Below are 25,381 nucleotides of genomic sequence, written 5' to 3' on the forward strand. Positions count from 1 at the left end.
GAACGCGGCGCCCCCGCCCCGCCTGCAGGCCAGGGGCGGGGCCTCGCTTTGTGACGCGCCGGCCCCGCCCCGCCCCGCCGGCCCCGGCCGAACCTGCTGAGGGAGCGCAGCGAGGGAAGATGGAGGCGGCGGCGGCGCGGCGGGGGGCCTGGCCGGGCCGAGCGGCGGGAGCGCGGCAGTAGCGGCTCCGCCGGGCTTCCCCCTCCCCACACGCCGCTCGTTAAAGGCGGGAGCCGCAGGCCGCCTTCCTCCTCGCCTCGCGAGGGGATGGCGGCCCCGGGCCCTCCGCAGCTGCCGTGGCTGCGGCTGGGCCCGCGGCTGCGGGCCGCGCTGGAGGTCGCGCTGCGGGTGCCCAGCCTGTTCCTCATCGACGCCATCTTCAACTCGTCCCCGCTGCCGGGGGGCTCCTTGAGCGCCGCGCTGCTGGGCGTGCTGCTGCGGCTCCTGGGTGAGAGACCGTCCGCGCGGCGGCCCCGGCCTCGCCTCCCGCCTGCCCTGCCCTGCCCTGCCTGCGGCGGCGGCCCCCGCGCCCCCGCCTCGCCGCCGCGAGTCCTGCCTCGGGGCCTGGCGGCTGCCGCCGCCGGCCGTGGTGAGGGCCGCGCGCGGCGGGCGCTGCGGCTCTGCGCTCCCCTTGCCCGCGCGGCCTTCTGACTGCTGTGTATTTACTTCCCCCTGCTGCTACGGGCCGTCTCTCCCCTCCCCTCCCTTTCCCCTCTGTCTGACCCCTTCGTGCTGTTTCCTTTCTGCTGCTCTGCGCTCTCCCTTCCCCCGCTCCGGCGCGCTGCTCACTCGCTCCTCCTGGTGTGCTGCCGCGGGCCCGTCGTGTTCCTGGCCTGCTGCCGGCAGCCGGCGCGCTTGCCCTGCGCCTCCCCGCGCCCCGGCGCGGCCGCAGCGCCCCGGGCCTGCTCAGCGGAGCAGCCCGCGGGCTGCGCGGGGATGCGGTGCCGCGAGGGGGGCGCAAGCGCGCCTGAAGCCTCGGGCCGCCGTCGGCTTTCGCGGTGCTTRGCGGGGCCGCGTAGGTTTTGCGGCCGCTTAGCGTTTGCTGTGCTTGGCGCTTGCCTGCAGAGCTCGGAGATGRTAGTCGCTGGAGTCTGGAGGTTTTCGCGGTGTCTGTGAAATCTTAGTGAGGTCATGCCTATAGATAAAAAAAACAAAAAAAAAAGCGGTTGGACAGTGTGCTGTCTTATTGAAATACACTGCGAAATCCCTTATTTTAGGAATGGCCGTTCAAAAATGCTCGAAACTTGATTCCCAGGTGAAGTGGAAAGGTCTTGAAACTTGAAATTGGATGTTTTTAAACTYTTTTTTTTCCCTTGGGATGAAGGCTGCAAGTCTCTCGTATGAATCCCAATGTGATACTATTTTCAATATTACACAGAATGTAACAAGAGATTCTTTATGTAGCCTAAGCAAGGTTGGATTCATTGAGTTATAAACAGCATTGTGCTAACAGCTGAACAAGTGATGTTGAATTGTACTGGAATTCTGGGAAAGGAGAGGAACATGAAATAGTATTTCACAGGCCTGTGAAGTACTGAGCTTTTGGTGGATTTTTGTGGAAAAATATGGTACTGTGGAAAAAAAATATATTATGAAAAATTAGGAAAGTAAGAAGGGAGGTGAACAGGAAAGAAGATACACAGTGAGAAGTGCAGAGGTAACAGTACAGCAGTAGTTAGAGAATGGAGGAGAAAAAAGTGAAGGATAATGTRTAGTAAGACAGCAGAGGAGAGTGAGGAGAGAAAAGGACAAGGCATGTACTTTAGGTGGGCTGTTTCTCCTTTGGGAAAGGATGTCTGAGGAAGCTGCTGTCTATATGAGAAGTGTAGGCCTGGAAGATACTGACTTAGCTACTTTGCTATGTGTTGCAGGTGGTACAGTTGGGTTTATGCAGAGAGGGAATTCTGCCTCCCTGTTTTCCATTTTCTAGTACTTTTGTTCTACACTTTCAGAACTGCTAAGAGTGCTGCTTGGTGATGAAAAKAATTCATTTTTAAGGAAATGGACATTGCAACGTCTTACTGAAATCGTTTTCAGAGTCCTTTGTTGTATGATCTGGATGCTGTAGAAAGGGCCTTGAAATGAATCCCACATAAATGAGAATGGTGGTTATACTATTGGATGATCTCTCTTAAGTGTATGATAATGGGATTAAATGATTAAGGAGCTCTTCAGGATTGTGTTTTTATGACCCCTTTGCTAGAAGGGTTTKGGGAAAGAGGTGGGTAATCCCTCCCTTACCTCCTGCAAGAAAGCTTTGGGAAAAGTGCATGAAAACAAAATAATCTTGTACTTTGAGACAAGCTCATAAAATTATCTGTGACTCTTGGCTTGTCAAAATTAAATAAAAATCAATATGCAACCACTTAAAGATGAGGATAAAGACCTTTCATGTGGTTCAGGCAACAGTACTTATGCGTATATTTTCCTTGTCTGAATTTAAGGATTACGAGGGAGTTGTTGTTGTTGAGATAAACTGAAATACTTATTTTTGATCGTGCTATATTTAAATACTGAGAAGCTGCCCTTTTAGTTGTCACATTCAGGCTTTGAAAGACTGATCTAACCTTCCTGTAGCAAAGCACTACTAAGAATAGGATGAGCAAACAGCTTATCCTATAGATACGAATTTTGTAGCTCTGGAGAGGTTTGATAGCTTTTAGCCGTTATGTTGAACAGTTCAGAAATATTCTGGATGTATATTTTGCTTTGAGAATGATAAGTGGAAATATGTTGTTGTTTGGYTGGGGTTTTTTGGGAAAAATTACCTGTAGGATTCCTTAGTTTGCTTGATTTCCCCTTCTCCCCTCATCACTTTCTGTGTAAGTTATAAACAGCATAAATTGAAGTTCTAAAACCATAGCACAATATTTTTTCCTCTCTAATCTTTCTAATTAACCTTGTTTTATGTACCCCACATGTTTACTTTTGTATCTTTGACTACAGATTTTGTAAGTGATTACAGGAGGAGCATCACCTCAGAATTATAAAATAGGTGCATTGGAAAAGAGTCTCCTCAGTGAGGATGCTGATTTTTGACAGAGTTGCTATGAATACTGTACTTTGCAGAGAGAGGCAGAAGCAAACAGTGTCTGGGGCTAGGAAAACAATCATTTGGCAGTTCCATGTGATTAAAATATTACCATATAAAGGAAGTTGAGCCCCGTAATTCACACTGAAAGGTGAATTCTAATTGAATTCCAATGTAAGCTGGGAAAAGCGAGACTGCATTTTCTTCCAAGCTCAGCAGATTTCCTTCTGATGAGGCAGGCTTCCCACTCTTCTCCCAGGAAAACATGACCACACTGGAGCTAATTAATCTAAATGATAGCAGTTTGGAAATGATGGCTAAAGGTTTTTTTTTTTTTTTTGTTCTTTGGTATTTTTTAATGTCCAGTTAGGCTGCTCTTGCCCTGTTTGCTAGTAAGAGAAGAAAGTGCAAAAGATGCTTTTTTTTTTTTTCAGTTCACTTTATATATAGATCTTATTAAAGCATGTTGATCTGAAACTTCTGCAGTTTAAACTCTAGTGTTGATTAGGGGACTGAAGGATCTCTCCTATGAGGAACGGCTGCGAGAGGTGGGCCTCTKCAGCCTGGAGAAGAGAAGACTGAGAGGGGATCTTATCAATGTCTACACATACCTGAAGGGAGGGTGTCRAGGATGGGGTCAGACTGTTTTCAGCATTGCGAAGTGACAGGACAAGAGACAATAAGCACAAACTGAAATGCAGGAAGTTCTGCTTGAATATTAGGAAAAACTTCTTTCCTGTGAGAGTGACAGGGCACTGGCCACTGGCACAGGTTGTCCAGAGGCAGGCACGGGTTGTGGAGTCTCCATCCTTGGAGATACTCAAAACCCGCCTGGACGCGATCCTGTCTAACATGCTCTAGGTGACCCTGCTGAGCAGGAGGGTTGGACTGGATGATSTCCAGAGGTCCCTTCCAACCTCAACCATTCTGTTTGATTTCAGTCACCATGTGTAGTCTTTGGGTTCCTTCAGGGGGCTGTTCCACAGTTTTGACAGAGAAATGCTACCATTTTGTTAGGCCCTCTCTAGGAAGACAAATAAATGTAACTTTTCTTTCTGTGACTCATTACAACAACTGTTTCCAGGTATGTGTGCTGCATGCAGGAGGTTAATATTTAAGGTGACTTATAGTATTTAAAAACAGACTTCTTACTGCAGCTGCAAGGAAGAGAAATGAATTTTGTAACGTGTYGTTGAAGTATGTTTCAGAACAAATTGGTTAGTACAAAATGTATCTCATTTGGCTGAAAATGTCAAAATTACATAAATAAAGACATTGTTACAGTCAGGAAGAGTACAAACTTGTCATCAATTTTGATTTACTCATAGATGCTTATTACAATATGCACAAAAAGGGAATGAAACTGTCAAGCTTATGAAAAAGAACACTGTATATAATGAAGATTTAGCTTTCATGGAAGAAGTAAGCAGGCAATTTCTGAAAACTGATTGAGGCTCTTCCTCAGGGAGCCTCTCAAGGTTGATGATGAATTAGGAAGAATGTTCTTTTTGTATTGGACAAAACTGCTTGCAAGTTATATTGTAAAGATACRTTCATAACTGGGCGCTTTTTCTTTTTGTGGTCTACTTCTTACTATTGATTTATGCTGACCCTATTTCTTCTTGTTCAGTCTTTGAAGCTTTTTCTGGAAAAGAGCAGTTGTCAGTGCTACCAGTATAACTAAAGTGCTGGTTCTTAGCACAAATTTCTCATTTCCATGATCAAGATACCATGACTTCAATTTTTTTAAATGCTTATGTGAAAAGCARAGTACTTGTTTTCATTAGTTTTGAAAGTAATTCATAAGCAAATACAAGTTGTACATATCAAAACCTCTTCAAATTGGTTTAGATGTGACAACAGTTGCACAGACTGGAAGCTGATTGAGAGGCCCAGAACAAAGGTGTTCTCTGATACTTCCTTAACCATTTTCTCTCCAGTGACTCTGGTCATATGTGCCCTTTCATTTAACATATGTTGAGGCAGGGCATACACTGAAATTCRTAAGTTTCAATGAGTATTGCAAGGACATAAATGTAATACAAAGGTACTGTAGATATGACGATAGCATTTCTCGTAAGAAAGTGCACACTTTAAATCATAGGCGAGATGTATTCCTGGTAAGTATCAGGCTAAGGTTAGCGAACAGGAATTTCAAGGTTTAAATGTGACTTGTAGCAAATGGACACAAGTTCACATTGGTATTTGCTAAGGAAGTGATTGGTACAGTTCTAGATTSTGTGTGCAAAAGTCTTATATTACAGGATGACTTTTAGTTCAGGATTCCTCATCAGAAAAGCATATCGAAGGAATTGCAAAGAGGATGTCCTTCCTCTCTCATCTTCTGAGTAAGCTACAACATTTTTTCAGTATTTTGACAGTTGCAATAAAAACTCTAAAGTTGTGGGATGCAACCAAAATATTTTACTGTTGGAAGCATCATTATGCCTTCTACACTGCCCTAATAATTTGATATTAATAAGAGTTTAAAATGAAACCTAACAAATTACTTGATATCATAGTTGTGAGATCTGTCCAGTTTAGTCTGRAACAGACTAGTTCAGCTGTTCCTCGTCCTTCAGTGTTGTGCCTCTTCTGACAGTTTCTCAACATACTCAAATCATCGATATATTACTGACAGTATAAGAGTGAACAGTAATAATTAGTCAAGATTTTTATTAAAATGGAAATCTTGAAATCCACAGTTACATTGTAAAGATACCACATTCACTGGAACGTTACTAGCAATATATAGTAGAATGGTATGTTCCCATTTTCCTATTAACTTTCTGCAAACCTCTTAATACTGTATAGCATTTGGTATAAATTGAGCAGTTTTACTGTTGCTTATTTGATCGGTGCCAACTGAAATTAAAAAAAAACGGAGCCTGTTTGCTGCTGTTCAGTTCATTTCAATTTTAGGTTGGGGAAGGGGAAGGCTGTTACCTACRAAAGCTTGACTTTTCAGAATGTCTGACTTAGGGTTTGCTTCAAAGTAGTATCAACAACGTATGAAAGCCGTTAACCCACTGGCACCGATTCATGCCCATACTTAGTGAAAGGGTTTAGCTCATCTATTTTGGAGACTGTTTGGTCTTTTGAGTAGCTTGGACCCTGTAAGTTCAGTACTTTGCTCAGGTGAATAAATGGTCTTATGGTGGAATAAATGAGTAAAACACACACTAACCAGTAACTTCAAATAGAAAAGTGAAGCTGTATCTGGTAATTCTTTCAGCTTTTAAAATTTAGGTACCATTAGAGTTCCAGACTGACCTGGAAGGATCTTTGAGGGCTGGGGAAGTTCATTACTCTAGACCGAAACTGCACATAAGCTCGACAGTTGTGGCAACTTGCACTTGCATTGGCTTTGCATCGCAGCTGCTGTGCACTGATGAGTTAATTGCAGATGAAGTGGTTCTGTTGTCCTCTGAAAATGGCACCATCAACAATGTAAAGTTTGAAAAGCAGCTAATATGAGCGAGTAAATTGAAAGCAATAAAATAATTGTAGTTCAAAAACTAATGGGTAAAATTTGTTGTACAGTTTCTGCTGAGAACTAAATTATGTCAATCTGTTTTCAGGTGTCTTTGTATCCAGTGTTGTTCTGGTCTTACAACAGCGAGCACTTTTCAAGTTTTATATGATCGCCTCGGCATTTCTGCTGGCTGCAACTTCYGTGATGGTGAATTATTATGCTTCTTTGCACATAAACTTCTACAGTGCCTACTACACAGCAGCTTTTGGAATTCAGTTCTTCCCTCATAAAGGACCTTCGCTATGGATGGCACTTTCCATCCTTCAGCTTAYCTTTGGAATTGGATATGTTACCTTGTTAAATGTGCAGTCCGTATACTCTCAACTAATCATTCTGGATATATTGATTCCTGTAATTGGCTTGGTTGTTGAATTACCTTTAAATGTYCGACAGATGCTTGTTTTTATTTCAGGCCTAGTTTTGACACTAAATACTACAGCCATTTTAGTTATGAAAATCAAATGGTTCTACTACTCTGTGAGATATGTTTATCTGCTAGTAAGGCACATGTATCGCATTTATGGATTACAGCTATTAATGGAAGATACATGGAAAAGAATTCGTTTTCCAGCTGTATTGCGYGTTTTCTGGCTAACAAGACTTACAGCACAAGCTGTGGTATTAACATATGTTGTAAAGATGGCAGAAACTAATACAGAAGAAAAATTCTTTATAATATCATGGGATAATTGTTGGGAACTGATTTGCAGTCTGATAATAAGTGGGTGTGATTCTACTTTAACTGTGTTAGGCATGAGTGCTGTAATTTCCTCAATAGCACATTATTTGGGACTTGGTATCTTGGCCTTCATTGGATCAACTGATGAAGATGACAAAAGGCTTGGTTTTGTAGCACCTGTTTTGTTTTTCATTTTGGCTCTACAGACTGGTTTAAGTGGACTGAAACCAGAAGAAAGATTAGTTCGCCTAAGTCGAAACATGTGCCTTTTGTTAACTGCAGTCCTGCATTTTATCCATGGAATGACAGACCCCGTGCTGATGTCTCTCAGTGCCTCCCACGTGTCATCATTTCGCAGACACTTCCCTGTACTGTTTGTTTCAGCTTGCCTTTTCATCCTTCCAGTTCTACTCAGCTATATCCTCTGGCACCACTATGCACTAAATACATGGCTTTTTGCAGTTACAGCATTCTGTGTAGAGCTTTGCCTAAAAGTAATAGTTTCTATTACTGTTTATATATTGTTTATGATTGATGGCTACTATAATGTGCTATGGGAAAAGCTTGATGATTATGTCTACTATGTTCGTTCAACTGGCAATATTATTGAATTTATATTTGGAGTAATCATGTTTGGAAATGGAGCTTATACCATGGTTTTTGAATCAGGAAGTAAGATTCGTGCTTGTATGATGTGTCTACACGCTTACTTCAACATTTACTTGCAAGCGAAGAATGGCTGGAAGACTTTTATAAATCGCAGGACAGCTGTTAAGAAAATAAACTCACTTCCAGAGATAAAAGGAATCCGATTACATGAAATAGATGATGTATGTGCAATCTGCTATCATGAGTTTACCACATCTGCTCGTATTACTCCATGCAATCATTATTTTCATGCACTTTGTCTTCGGAAGTGGCTGTATATTCAAGACACTTGCCCAATGTGCCATCAAAAAGTATATATTGAGGACAAAGAAAATGCCAATATGTCTAAGAACAGTGGGTTTGTGGCACCAAATGAGAATCCTGTACAAGTTGCAGAAGAGGCTGCTGATGSTGAAAATGAACTAAATGAAGATGATGACAGTTCAGATAGTGATGAGGGAGAAGATGACTGTGTGGCACAGCACTTGAATGAGACTCTTAATGTTGACTCTAATTCTCTTGATGATTAAAATGTCCTTTACTAAACCGTGAGGTATTTGTTTAAAATTGACTTCAACAGAATAAAATTATCACTTTGTAGTTATTACACTTGAGCACAACAGCAGTATCTCAATGTTGAGTCTGTGAATGGTGGTTGTTTACTATGGTATGTGCTACTGTAAATATACCTCTAATATTTGCTGGTCTCTTTCATGACCACCTTAAACTTATGTACATTATTGTACATGGAATAAACTGTTTTCACATGTTTTTAAGATGGTTGGAAAAACACTCTTTAATTGATGTAGTGCTATGCTGTGCCAAAGACTGTATACCAGTAACCCCTGATCAGTGAGTTTTGGGTGCAAACAAAAATATTGGTGAAAATACTGTTCAGCCGGTCAACTTTTAGAAATGAAAGAAGCCTGAACCAAAGCAGCTTTACTTACAAATGCAGTATTAACTGAGCTTTTTAGCTATAAGCTAGTGTGCTGTGTAAAAAAAAATAAATAAAATTAAAAAAATAGGTTGGTAGACTTAATGTTACAGCATTTGCGTACATGAAAAAAATGAAACTGCTAAGCTTTCTGGTAAAGTTAAGTAGTAAAGCATGCAATTGATTTGTTAAACATTTTACTTCTGAATTTCAGTACTAGCTTGGAGTATTCTACATGTGACTTTAGCCACTTGGCATTCAGCTTGTAATATATACAAGTATTACAAGAGTTGCTGGCTTAGATTATCTTAGAAATTGATCCTGAATCTGGATGCGAAGGCAATAGGGCTGAGAAACTGCACAGATGCAGACCACCTTTTTCAAAATCATCTTTAATCTTGCACCAAAAAAAAGCACTACATGTTGGTTCCATTGCTAAGAATGTGCAGATATGATCATTCTTAAGTTTGCAATATATTTACTGAAGTTACACTGAATAAATGTAAGCAAAACAACTTCATACATTTGGAAAGAAGACTTTAATAGTGTTGTTATATAAAGTATTGGCCAACTCAAGTGGATCATCTTCTCTTACTGCTGCCATTATTTCCAGTATTTGACTAAAAAAGAAAAATTAGTATTAGAAACTCAATACTGAATATACTTGTCTACTGCATGTGTATGTACACAAGTAACTAAGATTAATCTGGAATAAAAAATTCTGAGAGCAAGAGGGAAGGTGCTTAGATATGCAAATAGCTTCACTTTTAAGTCACTAACTTCTATTCCCTTTACACAGAACACTGGTTGCTCACTGGTACAGATTCATCCTTGGTCTTTTGACTCTTGTTTGGAGGCAATTAAACAGCTTTCTGTTTCAAAGGAAGTGTCATTTTGTGGGTGTCTTTATCAATAGTCTTAGTTTTCAGACTGAAATTTATTAGCCTCCTTTCAAGGCTAAAACCGCACAGACACTGGTCCATTGCAAAGCTTAAATTYCTGCCATAAATTTATCTATCTTGAAAGTATAGCTGCTAAAATGGTTCATTCCTACTTTCTACGTATCTATATTAATTTTGAGGAGTAARTTCAGCTAATAGTGGTAGTACATGTGCCCTTGGCATGAGCCAGGAAAGTTATAAGGAAAAAAATGGGGTAAATAATAATAATCCCCCCCCCAAATCCTAACCTTACTCCGTACTTATTTTCTCAGTCTCCTACCACTTAATCATACTGAAAAAAAACRCACTCTCTCTACAATTCCTAAGTGGTCTTACATCCTCTTACCATTTAACTAGAAGTAGAAAAAAATAAAACTCATGGTAAAGCTGATGAGCCTCAAGATTGGTGGTGCTGGTTTGGGGATCTTGCATCTAACTTGCATAACAGACAGACTTCTTTTTGAAGAAGGCAGGGTAAAAGGCCTTTAAACTATATCTGGAATGCAAACCACCTTTTCCTTACTGCAGAAATAGCCCCTTTCATGCCTACTCCTGGGCTTTGTAGCCAAACAGCTTCTTGTTTTACAGGGAAGCTACTAGCTGTTCATCACTGCAAGAGAAGCTGAGGGATGACCAGGCCATTTAGCTACAGGCCTACACAGAAATAAATTGTAAATAACCAAGAACTTACTTAAGCCTTGAAGTGATTTGGTAGGGCTTACAAATCTGTCCCCCACTGCATACAGTACGATTAGCCCATGGTACTGTAATATTGTCTGTGTGAAATCACTGCTGGGGGTGGAGGGCTAAAGCTTTAATGAAAATAGCTTCCAAGGGCAGCTTTGGGTTTTAATTTTTACACGCACGTTAAGCAGCAGTATCAACAGGCAAAACTGAAAGAGGTCTTGTCTCTGAAAAAGACCAGTGAAAAACTCCTCCTGCCAACTTAGCTAGGCTAAATGGTTGTGGTCTGATGCTACTTGCCACTCACACCAGACCWGGCTATTTGAGAAAATACCAATTCTCACTTACCATAATTCATTTTTTCTTAAGGTAAGAGGTTCTCAGGTTACTTAYCTACAACTAATATGGGCTATAATGAATTTTAAAGGGACAGTACTTCTGAAGTAAGGTTGACCTAAACAAGATTATTTTATAAAAGACACCCAGAACTGAAGTACAGCACTTTTGTACTGCTGGAGGTGTGGGGTTTCTGAAACACTTTCACTGTAAATTACAGTGTGTGTGTGCCTGTATGGTGGGGGTAGCGTTAACACACACCCACTTGCCTAAGTAGCCTTATTCAGCAACAGTAGAGATGCCTGACTCCCCCAAGTCCTCCTTTTCAGATTTTTTTTCAGCTAATATCTAACCTAAAATCCCTGGCTGACACCAGAAGGTCTAAAATACTAAAAGAACATTATAACATCGCCATGCTTGTGTGGACTTTGTATTTAAAGTACAAACAAAATGAACTTCAAATATTACAAAGTATTATTGCAAGAAATATCTGAATGCTATTAGATGTCACCACGTAAGCTTAAACCATGCTTACAGCATGACTGGTGGTCTTTTCTGGAAAATGTTTCTTCAGGTCTCCTAATAGAGAAGCAGAATTTCCTTCAGTTCCCAAATAAGTTCATGTACAGATATCTCACCAAATTCCTAAATATTTTAGTTATGCCATAGGAAATATTTCAAAAGGCAACAGGTGTTTTATACAACTTTCCATAGAAATAGATGTAGACTTCAAAGCAAAAGAGAGACCTTCTGATAAAGTAAATAAAGTTTGCATTTAGACAGATACAGCTGTGAGCTTTATTTACTGGGATGAAAATTCATTCAAATATGGTACCACCACAAGAGAAYTTCCTGAATTTTTGGGGGAGCTGGTAACGAGGTCGGTATAATCAACAAACCAGGCTTTACTGCAAGTTGTAAAAGTCCATCTTTTACAACTGTAGTCACCTCTTAAGAGCTATTCAATGGATATAACTAAACCTTTTCATTAAACCCATGATAYGCTTCCCTGCTTTTCACTGCGCCTGGGAGGGAGCATGTGAAGGGATGGTAGAAAAGGGGGATTCTGTGCTTTCAGATTCTAACAGAGAGCGCACAACCCCTTGAGTTTTAACAATTCCTGATGCTGACTACGGTTCTTCGTACCTAAACTGTATCACAGGGCTTTGTGAACTTCAATACATTTTTAAGCACAGCAGCAGAATGAAGAAGCGTTCCTAAACAATTCCACGTTACTGTAGTTTTATCAGAAAGGCCCAAAGACTAGTCTGTTAGGGAGCTGGGAAAAGTCTCTTCAAAGAATCACACAGCTCTACTGCTGACTTCGTTTAAAAGTAACTAGAAAACAACCGAGTGAAATTTATTCCAGTCAGGTTCCTTTAAGAATGTGGCCCCTTACATAGTGCATCGAGTGAGAAGATAAAAACAGTTTGGTTTCACTTGCAGGGAGTTTTTTGCATTGCTGTGAGGACCTTTTTARGTTCTTCCACAACCTGTAAAGCAATACCTTGCTCAAGGTTCAAAAAATACAGAATTCATTTCCATTGCCATTTCCAGTGAATTGATTTGTCCACTTTTCTTCTGTAATATGAGATTTGCACTATTTAAAATACTATTAATATAGTACACTTACATTATATGGCAGGGTTCATTTCTGTCCTTCAAGCAGTGCCCTATTTCCCACTTCTTTTTTGTAGGAAATGTAGTTTTTATGTATTTTGATCCTGCATGAGTGTTTTTCACTCCACACCAAGGTGCATCTAGTTTAATTCAAGAAACAATTAAAAGTATTAGAAGTCCTTACAAACACTTTTTAAAAATTACTCCTCTTCCTGTTTGAAGTGGTATTTAAGAAATTTGAACAATTTATCATCTTCAGTGCCTTTGGATTTTTATACCAACACCATCAGGACTTTACATTTTAAAATATCAGCAATAATAACAGTACGTAACACTAATTTCTTCTGTCATAAAAAAGATCACTAGATAGAGTATATGCATTCCACACAGGTTATGTATACTTCTAGAGGTYGGTGCTTCATACGTAATTGCAATTTAAGGATTTAGGCAGGAATTTTTAAGAGTTAAAAAARAAATATCTCAGATTCAAAAAATCAAACCGTATTTTTAACAGCCAATTACTGATAATGAAAATGAGTAAGAGGAAAGAAAAATGACAACTCTATCCAGTCAATTAAAAAACAAATCAAACAAACAAAACCACCAACCCCCAAAGCAGCTCATTATCCCAGGAGGTACATTCCAMCTTCTTTCCTCCTATTCCATTTGAAGAATTGGTGTTTCCAAATGCCCTTACTGCTACCATTGGCAAGGTCGTAGCTCTTTGTATAGTCCTGTGTTTGACACATCTACAGCACACTAGATTTTAAAAGATATTCAAGCAGGATTTTGGTACCTAAGTACCTGCAAAAATCTGGGCTTCTACATTTGTCTTTTTCATCTTCATCCACAGTCTCAGGAACTGACAAGGCAGCTTAGTCCTTCTACCAAAAGGCTGAAAATGAGTATTTCTGGAGTCTTTAAACTGTTTTCTAACCTGAAGAAAAAGGTAATCTTAAGATTTCTTAGGTCTTGATTCTGCCTTTTCATTGCTATACAAGCATATCTCCTTATCTAACCAACCATTTTAGTCACAAAAAATGTTGATCAAGGTATAAAATCTTACCAGTCTCTATCATTAATCGTTCACTAGGAATGGATTTCAGAGTTTCCAAGTTATCTTCTGTTTTCAATGAACTAGAAAAATCACAGTTAGAAAGAAAATGTGTATAAAAGTAATTATTTTGCCTGTTGAAGTGTTTTGTGGCAAAGGCAGCTTCCTAAGTAATTTTTTAAGTGAATAAAATCTGCTTCATCTTTTAAAAGCCCTGCCTGAAAATTCAGTATTTGCAGAAAACAGTAGGTTTGGGCAGTTACTCATAGTGAAACTGTCTCAACATAGCAAGGGTATAAAATTCCTACCTCCCTTGCCCTACTCACCTGGCCTCAACAACCCACATAAAGTCATGGCTGGCTGGCTTTGGCCAGATGCAAGTACTGAGAATTCAGGCTAGTTAACTATTATTTGAGGCTGATCAGATTGCATTTAAATTACCCTTGGATTTGACAAGGCAGCTTAAAATTACAGAATTTAAATACTCCTCAAAAAGACTGCTTCTACATCCCATAACCTCATTTATTTACAAACAAGGACTGAAGGATAGTAGGAGTGACCCTAAGACTAGATTAATTCACAGAGCTGTGAGTTAAGAACTTTTGGTAGCTAATAGCTACTGTAACAAGTGGAATTCTAAATCTGTCAACAGACGATCATTAAGAGTCTACTGAGCTTTGAAGACTTGACCTGATTATTTTAAAAGAAAGTAATGACAGTTTAGCAGAGCTGCTGTTTTAGAATAGTTTTAATTCTTGAAGAGAACTTACCAGCCATTTATTCCAATATAGAGATCTAGATCTATTATAGCAGCTGCTTCTTCCTTTGTGCCATCAAAAGAATGTACCTGGAATACATTTATATATGTCATCATTTAAACATCTGTCATCCACAGGTATGTTAATTAATCTTTATTTCTGATATAAATACCTCTGATGGTATGTATTATACATGAATATAAACATTATAAAGATGTGGCATGGCTCAGCTGATCCTGAACGYGGGCAAAACTCAGGTTGAAGCCCTTATATACTGCAGGTGGAACACTGCAGTAAAAATCTGTTACCAGGCTTCCTTAGTGATAAATATATGTAGAAAGAGACTACACAAAGATACTACTTCTGGCTCAGGAACKTGCTGAGCAATGAACAGCTGGAAGACTATACACAGGAAGTAGTACTGTGCCAAATTTTTACCTTCTTCCCTCCCTGTTGCCTACAGRCTGCTGTCGGAGACAGAGTAAGACCAGTACTACATTCTGCACAGACTTAGTCCACTGGAGCTGGACAGAGGGACAGTACCTGCCATTCTGTCGGCCCAGGGACTAAAGAGGCAAGGGACAGGTCAGAGGCTGTGACCCTAACGTATTTGGGAACTGCAGCTTGTCAGTCCCAAGTGGAGCAAAGAGAACTGGCTGCTCATCCGTGCTGAGGAACGATCAGGGGCAGAGGGTGCCTGCTCTTCATTTCYCTACTCACAACTAGTTTTGCAGAAGAGAGGAAGAGGGGATTGCACAATATTACATAAGAGCAAAAGTAACATGCAAAGTACTGAGCTAGGGGAAGGTTTTTGTGGGAAGGGGGAAAGCTGGGGACTGAGATGGTATTGTAGGAAATGTGGTCCAATGTTAGCAAGAAAGAGCAATCCAAACGTTTATTAGTTTTGGAAACTCTGCCCTAATGGAAACCTGAAAGAGTTAGCTGTGCTTTTTTAATCATTTCATTTAAAGTTTTTCCTACTATGCTTTTCAATTAAAATACACAGTCTGGATTGCTAAAGACAAAGTAATCAAAAGTTACATCTGGATATAATTTAAGAACAGTGTCTGATGTCAGAACCAAATGTTTAAGGTTATGGCTTACGCTGGGAATAYACATTTGAATTATCTTCAGTCTGAATGTACATCTACAGACACTAAAACTGGAGAGAGGCCAATGTAATTTATAAGGTGCTTAAACTGCTCTTCCGACAGGCCAAAAAAAAACTGGCTTGTGTCAGCTGCTGAGTTTGTTCTCAGTCTCTTACCTTGCAAAGAATTGTTGAATAAGCAACAAAAATAAGAACACTGGAAGGGATTGGAAAGTGGTTACTAATTTGTAATAACTTAAATCATGTAAAAGGAAACCTACCCAGATTCCATGCAAAAGAAGTCACATACTAAAGAATAATACTCACATACATGCCCACCTTGCCCCACAATATCGATACATATGTGTACCTAAAAACGAGTGCTAAAYAGTAGTCTATACTTACCACTCCTCCCACAAATCTATCTCTGTTTCTTCTCACTATATCTGTGAGGTGAAATGAATAAAAATGTAAGAAAAGAGCTTTTGTAACAGAAAAAGGCAAAAGATTCAGGTTTTCAGTTTTTTTCCTATTCAGTATTTGTTACTGCTTGAAGCTTTCAGACAAAACTCACCTAAAAATTCAGCATGTGAATTCCTACAGTGGAGAAACATCGGCAATTCTGTTTGTTCTGACAAGTCAAAYTGTTTTTCAAAATATCTGTAAAATAAAGAAGACTCAATCAGAAACGCAGCATAACAATAAATAAAGATAGCAGAAAAGTTTTTCCATTGCTTGTRTATTTTTGTTCTCAAGAATTAAAGACATAATGGATTTGCCATGCAMAGGTTCTTATTTGTACAAAGATTTAAGAATTCAGTTTAAAAGGGAACCCTTTCCCATGGTATATTCATATATTAGCAATCCATTTTGGAAAACAGGTAAGAAATGGCCAAGAACGACAATACTGGAGGAATCTATGCTACGCAAGTACTCTACTAGAAGCTGTCCCTTCCTAGCCTTTTTCTGATTTTTGTTTCTTTCCAGGGAGGAGAGGGTTTAAATGAAAGGAGAACTGATTGTTTTCTCCATTAAGTTTTGAAATTTTAGGAATGGAAGAGAGCATGTACCACACACAACACTATCTCAAAAATTCTTGTGTAAAAGCAGGGAAGGTGAGGGAGCAATATGCAGACTTCTGCAGCCTCAAATGGCCAAAACTGGGCATCAGAGCTGGCTGTTCTGTAAAGTAACAGATCAGGCTTGTTTGCTCTCCAGTGAAGGTCAAAGTCATATCTGTCTTGGAGCGGAACAAGTACCAATAATAGACATTTTATTTCTGCATTTGTCTTTGTTCTTTCAAAATCTTCAACCTTTTTCCTCCTCTCTGCTKTGTGTCTGCATCCCTTCATTATTACTCACTTTTATCCCTCTCCTATCTTCTACACCTTGTATTCCCTTTGAGGAATCAGTAACAGTGAGGCAGCAGTCCTACGAAGAGACATAAACAGGTGGGCAGAGGAAAGGCAGCCAGTTTCCCCAGTGCATTTTCTAGAGGAAACTAACTAGCACTGAAAATAACCCCCTCACCTGTCACTTGCAGTTAGTTCTGACTCCAGAATATTATAATTTACAGTTTCTGGCAATCTGTCTGCCATGCTACACAAACACATGCAAAGGGCAAGTGCTAAGGAAACATGGTAGAGGAACACAGGCACGGTAGAGGGCTAACACTGCATAGCTCGTCAGTCTGCATATACAGTGTGTAAAATGACATTACTGGGGCAGGCCAGGAAGACAGCGCTGCTTGTCCTACAGGCTGGGACCATCTGCACATATAGGATTTCTTTATGTGTTGCTGCTAAAAGCAGTCCAGGGCACTGGGACATTCCCATCATCAGGTATCAGAAACACTTCAAAACGAAGCGCTGACGTCCACATACTGCTGCATATGACTCACACATGAATTGGTAGAAAATCGGAGCAAACCACTGGTTTCTGTTTTCATACCATAAAAATAAGTAATAAAGACAATATAAAACAAAGAAAATGCAAGTGGGTTATTTAAATTTGCTCAATTTTCACTATTTTATTTATTACATGTTGTTAATTCTCTGGTATAGCTAATTTATTTGTTTATCAGTGATCTTTCACATATAGCATGTGAAAGAGAAATCAGCTGTAATGTTAAAAAAAAGACATGAAATTCACAGCATGAATTACAGTCAGTTAGTATTTTCTAGATACAATGGAATTTTAGCTGGAACTCATGACTGCTCTTGTGGTTAACTGACCAAAATAGCTTGATTTAAAAAGAAAACTCATTTTCTTAAAAGGCTTGTTTCACATGGAAACGAGGTTTAAGAGACTGATCTGCAAATAAGCTCCCTCAGGAAATCCTGAACCTACCAGCCAACTTCAATCGAATTTTGAGAGAAGGGCAGTGGTCTTGAAGATACTAAGTTGTCTGCCCTGTGGAGGGAAAGAAATTCAAGCAGCTTTTGCTCTTAGCAGCGACAAAACCCCATACATGCCACTACTTACTCTGTCAACAGGACAGGGGATGTGGATGGGGAAGTTCTCGAAGGAAAAAAAGCAAAAGGATCACAGACCCAGGAAAAGCGTGAAGAAACCAGACACGCGGCAGTCAGGATGGTAACAACAMAAATCAGTACGAAACCAAGCCCCACTAGTTCCACAGCTTAAGGAAGAACTTTTTTCCCTGGTGTGAGTAAAGTGTCGTTTACTATGCCTGTTCTGTGTTGCACAGAAGTTTGAAAATATTTTTGCAACGTGCTTGTTTGCAGGTTTAGTTTTGACTAAAAGTATGTTTAAATGTGGTATTTTTAGTTTCGAAATCCAGCCACTGAAGGAGTTGAAGCAAACTGGTCTTGCTGAGGTAGAGGCTCTCTACATAAACAACTCTGGATCCATTTACGAATAACAATGCACATGATTTTGGGTGGTTCCTCCCCTGTTTGGTTAAAAAACCCTTGTTTCCCATGCTGCTGAGTCCCACAAACCCAGCACAGTCAGTATACCAAAAATGAAATCTCTATATACTCCTCAATTATAACGTGACCTTCGTTATATATAATAGGAAGGTAGTACTTTCATCTAACTACCATTTAAATCACCACAGAATCACTATGCGAAAATTATGTGAAAGGAGGACATAAACAGTTCCTAGGGCCAAGTCAACACTTCAATTTCATCCTTATTGGCTTTTTAATCCAAGAATACTGAGTGGAATGATGTTTTTCATTTTTACAGGTGGAAAATTATCCAGAAGAAAACAAACTACAACTAATTAGAAAATAACGACTACACATTAAACAATACGGAGAGGTAACGCTCAGATACCATCTACTGGGAAACAGTCATGCTTCTATGCAGTAACTCTGCAGCTGCTTGTCAGCAACCCTAGAGACTGGTAAAACATCTGAACTTCAGCTGAGCTGATAATTGATGAACTGGCCCCTCACACTCTGCCCTTTGCTTTCCTTTCTTAGTTCACTTATCAAACATACATTGAATATTAATTTGAAGAACCTGCCACCTAGTCTGAAAAAGGTCACCAGAATCAGACTGTACTCTGTAGCATTTCATTAGCAGAAATGGAAATCACAAAACAATCCAAAATCATGACCATGTTTCACAAATGTGTGAAGCGTAAATACTAGGCAAAGCTGAACATTTACAAAACAGGAATACAAACACAATGCTTATGTGCATTTTCCCTTGGGTCTTTCCCTTTTTCTTTCCTCCCTCATACTTCTTGCTTTCTATCTTTTTCATCAATCACCTTCTAATTGCAATTTCCAGCAAGGGCCTCTAATAGCGCTCTTAGAAACTAGATATATGTACTTCATACAATTCACTGAAATAGTATCAGTTAGAGACTTTTTGTCATTATCAATCTTAAATAAAAGGAATCACCTATCACTTAAAAAGTGATTTCTGTTCCACTTTGCCACCTCTTCCCTTGACTCCCAAAATTTAAGTGCACCTGATTACTTTTCCACTTATCAATCAGCCACAGTCCATCAGAAAAGAAAAATCAGATTTTTTCCTTAATTTTTCCCCTCAATAACATGAAAGCAGTAAGCATCTTAAAATAGAATACTCCACCAGTGTTTAAGTTTGCCACAAAAGACAAACAAGTTATCTTCTGAATTGTGATTTGCTGAACTTGGTGTACCCTGGATTCTACCGAAGAAAAAAGGTTCAGCCCACATGGCTAAATATTTTACTGTATGACTGTAATATTACAAAGACAAGATTAACTCTACCAACTGTTAACCTGTAGCGATTAGAAAAAACACAGTTAACCACTGCCCCCCTGTGACTAGTTCTACTTGTAACAGCAATATGTAGGCCTGACTCATTAATCCCCCACTCGATTAAATTTATCACCTACCTTTTTCAGTCAGTTCCCTGTGTAGATAGAGATTATCACTACAAGCCTACAAGCTGATTTTAGGGAGTATGTTAGTTCCTTTCTGTTCAGTGCCTGTGCTGTACATATTACTTCACAGTAAATCACTCRCCAGCCCTCCATCATCTGATTCACCAGCTTTCCTTGATTACTTTGCTAAGACCTCCCTTATTAAAAGGCTAACTCTTGTCCACTGCTGATTTATCCTATTTGACAGCTCTGTTCCCTTCCCTATGCCTTCTATTAGAACAACTCCACTCTTCCTTCGTATACTATAGCACTATCATTTTCCCTGGGGGAGTCTCTAACAGTTCTTGAGTATAAGCAAGAACGAACATTTGTCACACCCAGAAATTCAGAAACTCTGATTGATTTCAAGGAAAAGGACTTGTTAAGTCAATGCCAGGCAGGTAGTTTGGCAAAATTCAGTGTATAACTCTGCCTGAATGTAGGCCTCTTTCTTTAAGCTCACATTTCTGTCAAAAAAAATGCTTTTAAAACTTCAGGTCTGTATCTGACAAAATGTCACCTTACAGAACACAWGACAGAAAATATTTCTGTACACTACTACAAACTCAATTTATAGTTATCAAAAGTTTCTTACTTGAGTTGGATGTCCTTTGGGCAAAATTCTAATCTATCAAAATCTACAAATGGAGAGAAGAAAACCCATTTAGTTAGTAGTGCTCTTTTTTTCTATAAAAAGAAAAACAATAATATTAAAGTACTAGGTTAACACTTACCTAGGCCACATTCCCCAACTGCTATTATCTTTGTCTTATTTTTTTCAATCAGATTTTGTAATTCAGATAAATACTGATTAGGGCTATTCTGCTCAAATTCTCCACATCGGGTAGGATGGCAGCCAACTGTACTATAAAACATGTCTAAAGCAAGAAAAAAATAGCAAATGTATGTAAATTATAGCTATTATCTGGATTTCTTTTAGCTCATAACTTTAAAAGAAACTTTTTCTGAATGTCTTTTATCTTTTTGATGGTTTTATTATGCTGCAACAATGGCAATCAGTATCTCTACAAGGGTCTTTTTAGAATACATCATTTCATACACTCCAAAACCGAAACTCATAGTTAATTATTCTGTTGGAGAAGCCTTCAAAGTGAAATATGACTTCTTCAAAATGGATCAAAAGGGATAGGTTATTCCTAGCTGCAAAATTTGTAGATAGCATGTCAGTTCCCTTACATGTCTCTGCATTAGCACAGACTTCATCAAAACAACATCTGGCCTGATTTATCTAAAAGTCTAATCTAGATTATCAAAATGCCAGAACTAAGAGTACTGGTAAGTGCCTTTATGGAAGATGTAAACATATGGGGAAAAAAAAAAAGAATACGTAAGGGCCTGGTCACCTAGAGGGCTGGAGCATCTGCCCTATGAGGAACGGCTGCGAGAGCTGGGCCTCTTCAGCCTGGGGAAGAGAAGACTGAGGGGGGATCTTATCAATGTGTACAGGCACCTGAAGGGAGGGTGTCAAGGGGACGGGCACAAACTCTTTTCAGTAGTGCCATGCAACAGGACAAGAGGCAATGGGCAGAAACTGAAGCACAGGAAGTTCTGCCTGACCGTGAGGGGGAATTTCTTCCCTGTGAGAGTGAYGGAGCCCTGGCACAGGTTGCCCAGAGAGGTTGTGGAGTCTCCTTCTCTGGAGATCTTCAAAGCCCCACCCGGATGCAACCCTGGCTAACATGCTSTAGGTGACCCTGCTGAGCAGGGAGGTTGGACTAGATGATCTCCAGAGGTCCCTTCCAACCTTACTGATTCTGTGATTCTACGAACATTAAAGCCAGTCCTGCTTTCTCTGGAGGGGAGGAGAAAGGGAGAAGGGAGGAGCGGATGGACCAATTACCTCCTCAGGTTCACTCCAACCTAAATTATTCTGAGATTATATTTTGTAAGAAGTACTTTAACGTATGTTCAAATATATGTTCAAGTAATTAGCTGAATAATATTTGCCAAAGGAAGAAGGGTGGGATACTTTCCTTTAAACGGAAAGCTAGGGAAAGCTAGGGAAACCATAAAAGAGAAAGATACCTTCATTCTTCATGCTGGTCATGATACCTTGGTAAGTAAAAAACAAAAACCCACCAAGCAACATGTGCTCCACAGTATATAAGCATTTCAGCTTATTTCTGGAAGAAGGCCTTGTCCTTTCAGAAACATATGTGGTTTGATTTTTCTAAGGATCTGTATTACTTAGAAATAAAGATAAAAATCACAGGAAAGACTGATTCCCTCTAGCACCCAGTGGTCTAAGTAACAACATGAAGAAACACATGCACAATATATTAATTTAATTCTGAAACATGATTTCTGATTTTTAGTCTGAGATTCTGTCAAGACCTCCAGGGATATGTTCCTTTAAAATGTTAATTCTGAGAGAGAAGATTAAACTTTTTTAGTCAGTCAAAAACACAAAGTGAGGATACCATTAGTCTGTGCCAGCTGCAATGCATCTTTACTATCTTGTAGACTTCCACCTGTAATCAAAAACTTGAAAGAGGAAAAGTACTGTCAGTCAATGCCCTCAGCTTTGAATGAACAGTCACAGAGTCTTTAATAGAACACTCAGATACAATAAGAATGTAAACAAAGAAGATTAGGAGACAATAATTACTAATGTATATCTAGCAAAATTTCATAAATCAATAACAAATCTCAATATTCTGCACAAGCTAATACTGATGTACTAGGGACTAGATTGGAATTTTTTCTTTATCAAGCATGCCCCACACTATTTTACATCATTTAGTAAGCAAAATGCTTCTATTTGCAGCAACATTAACTTCATTATACAGTGACCGAAGAAATTTTACTTTTTTTTTTGCTTAAGAAACAGTATTCAGAAAAGTATTCTGTCTTACAGCTGGAGAAACAAACAAAATCACAAAACAATTAAAACCTGATTAAGTAAGTAGTAAATCAACAAAGACGACTGTATCAGGGCCAGGTTTAAAAATTTAAGAATTTCTGTATTCTTAATCTTGTATTTTGACCTGAAGACAGAAGTTTAGCATACCAGAATTGTTGCTAAAAGTTTTTTTCTTTTTAAACCATCCTCAGTAGACTCTATATCCTAGGTCACAATCTGGGAATCTCATTCTATGACTACATTGCTTTTGGACAACAGCTACCACTTCACATGTGAGGTACCAGACTTTGTCAGTCCTAAGGCAGATGTTTCTGCAGTATACTCCATGGGGGGTGGACACGCCCCACTACTACCACCACAGAAACCAATACAGCTGAAACTGGTTCATTCCACGCAAAGCACACGACAAAACTTCACAAAATTTATCATAAATCAGCAACCACAWGGGCACATATACATATTTTCAAGTGAACAGATTAAGCTTCAAGGCAAGCAGAAACAATCTGGGATAGAACAGTCTTCTAGCATTGCACAGGACAGCAAAATGACTTAGTAAGACTGAAAATACAGTGGCATGCGGGGATCTTTGCACTCTGTTTCTGAATCCATTGCACATCTTAAAAAAGTTATGCAGCCAATTTCTTCTTGATGATAACATAGGAATATTGCCCCTTACTCTCGGAGGGTGATATAAAGATTAAACAAGGCTTGTACAGTACATGTGACTAAGTGACTAAGATTCTGTATTTGCTCTATTCTTTTYTCCTCTCTTGATTTCCTTCTAACTCTTTCAAAAGAGAGCTCTTCAGAAAACTTAGATGCCTGATCTTCTGCAAGAGGAGGATTTATTTCTTCAAGGGAAAAAAATCCACCATAGTAAAACACCTTTGTAAGAGAAATCGATGTATTCTGTTTTAGTTCATATTTTTGTATTGAAAATTTATTCAGTTTAGAGAAGTACAGATAGGTGTGTTGGAGTATTATAACTAAGGCAGTGTGGTCCATTACTGAGAAGACTGTTTTTAAGCCAAGAGTTCGAAACCTGCTCATAATGATGCAATTGTAATACCTATAAGTTAATATTTACTAACATACATTCAGATAGCTCATCTGTAAATATGCACAGGCATTCCAAGCTTTTCTGCAATCATCAATTTACTTTACATATAGAAACATCTGAAGGATCACAGTTGTCACAAGAATTTTTGAGTTGGGTCAACAGTGGTAACTATTGAGTTGAGAGTCCCACAGCATATAAGAAACCAGTACTGGCTGCCTATAATACAACTAAAATGGAAAGATGCATACTGATTGCAGTAGGTCAGAGGAGAACACCTGTTAAAACTGTACAAGACAAATTCTATGCATATATCAAATATGATGTCACTGGGCTTAATTCATGAGTATCTAATCATCTGTGCAAATGAAACAAAGCTCTGCAAAAAACATGTTTGCTTTACAGTATTGCAAAAAGTTATTGCATTCCCCATAGCAAGTTCCAGAAATACTGTTTTTCTGGTGCTCCACTATCAAATCATATGTATTAGAAAGTAATTAAAATATTAAAGACATTTTCTARTTGTAAGAAATTACCTTTTTAACACCAGTTTTGACTGCTCTCTCTACCACATCTAGAAAGTCATCTGCAAAAGTTCACAGAAACACYGCAAGTTAAACATGGAGTTTCACAGTATAAATTTGAACTATAAATCACTTCCCTGCAGTCAAAATGCCTATATATCACAAAAAATCTTTAACCACATTCGATTAATCCTTAGAAGGGAACAAATGATGCAGTAACTGAAAATCTGATTCAAATATAAGAAGTCARTGGGAGTTTTTCATATATTGCTTGCTTTTACATCTGCATCTAAAGACTGTAAGAGCCAAAAAGCATCAGTTATAATAAATAACTATAGCCCAGCAAAGCAATACTGTGACAGCACTTACCTTCATAGGGCTCAGACCAGTTTCTTTCACCCGACTGGGTGTCTCCTACTATATATACACAGTATCAGTASTTTTCCATTTTTTTTCTAGAAGCACAATCTGTACAATAGCTCAACAACAGTTCAATAGAAAGGAACGTACCTCATTTCGGACATCTGATTTTGTTACAGTTTCTACTTCAAGCATTTGTAAATAACAAACGCCTGGTCTTTGAGAAAAAAGAAGCCCTAACCTCACCTTCTGACAAGCTTTTTTAACAGGAGAAACTCTACCTTTCAACAGATAAAAAGAAACATTCACCTTGATGTTTCTGTGTTCCTCTGTAGATTCCTCTGAACATAGGATCTGTCAGGTTAATACCAATATCTATGAAGAAAAACACCAATAAATATCGAATTAGGTGTTACAATCATTCTGTGGTTCATTCTGCGTGAAGAGCAGATGTCAACCCCTGGGGCATCAACCCGACTTACTCGTGAGGCTGTACAAGGCGTGCCCTCACACCCACCAAAGCAAGCGCGTTTTTACCATTTATTATGCACAACGAGCRAGGCCGCCAAGGGGACGTTTTCCCCCAACAGATTCGCCCGCGAGGGGCCCGACTCGGCCCCGGGCTCGGGAGAGCCGCCGCCGMGGCGCGCAACGGCCCGTCGGCCCCCTCCGCCGGGCCCCAGCCGGCCGGCCGGAGAGCGGGCACAGCGCGGACGCCCAGGGACACGGGCGGCCGCCGCCCCCCGCCGCCCTCCCCTCACCGATGAACTTGGCGCGGCTCATGGCGGCGGCGCGGCGTCCTCCAGCTTCCCGTCAGCCCCCGCGCCGCGCCGCGCCGCCTGAAGGTGAGCGGGAG

General features: G+C 39.7%; 2 protein-coding genes and 1 long non-coding RNA gene across 4 annotated transcripts in view; 1 reads left to right on the forward strand and 2 right to left on the reverse strand.

Annotated features, from left to right (window-relative positions):
• Positions 1 to 900, reverse strand: part of LOC146602049 (uncharacterized) — a 2,888-nt gene extending 1,988 nt beyond the window's left edge. The window contains exon 1 of the long non-coding RNA XR_014897203.1: positions 790 to 900. This is a non-coding gene — a long non-coding RNA (uncharacterized LOC146602049). The remainder of the gene's footprint in view (positions 1 to 789) is intronic.
• RNF139 (ring finger protein 139) lies at positions 76 to 9,716 on the forward strand. Its single transcript, XM_085315986.1, has 2 exons — positions 76 to 448; positions 6,613 to 9,716. Exons 1-2 carry the CDS (start codon positions 268 to 270, stop codon positions 8,421 to 8,423), a joined length of 1,992 nt encoding a protein of 663 aa, XP_085172112.1. The 5' UTR covers positions 76 to 267; the 3' UTR covers positions 8,424 to 9,716.
• TATDN1 (TatD DNase domain containing 1) lies at positions 9,207 to 25,371 on the reverse strand. Of its 2 annotated transcripts, none has more exons than XM_085316102.1 (12): positions 25,287 to 25,371; positions 24,835 to 24,900; positions 24,178 to 24,227; positions 22,142 to 22,205; positions 20,435 to 20,578; positions 20,296 to 20,338; positions 15,888 to 15,973; positions 15,719 to 15,759; positions 14,236 to 14,312; positions 13,478 to 13,548; positions 12,425 to 12,551; positions 9,207 to 9,450 (listed from the first exon to the last, which is right to left on the reverse strand). In XM_085316102.1, exons 1-12 carry the CDS (start codon positions 25,306 to 25,308, stop codon positions 9,348 to 9,350), a joined length of 894 nt encoding a protein of 297 aa, XP_085172228.1. In that variant the 5' UTR covers positions 25,309 to 25,371; the 3' UTR covers positions 9,207 to 9,347. The 2 variants fall into 2 exon arrangements, with proteins under 2 accessions (XP_085172228.1, XP_085172297.1); XM_085316171.1 differs by lacking the exon at positions 25,287 to 25,371 and adding an exon at positions 25,008 to 25,091.
• Positions 25,372 to 25,381: the final 10 nt, after the last annotated feature.

This window comes from Rhea americana, unplaced genomic scaffold (assembly GCF_003343005.1).
Source record: "Rhea americana isolate MKP2758 unplaced genomic scaffold, rheAme1 scaffold_0, whole genome shotgun sequence".
NCBI lineage: Eukaryota > Metazoa > Chordata > Aves > Rheiformes > Rheidae > Rhea > Rhea americana.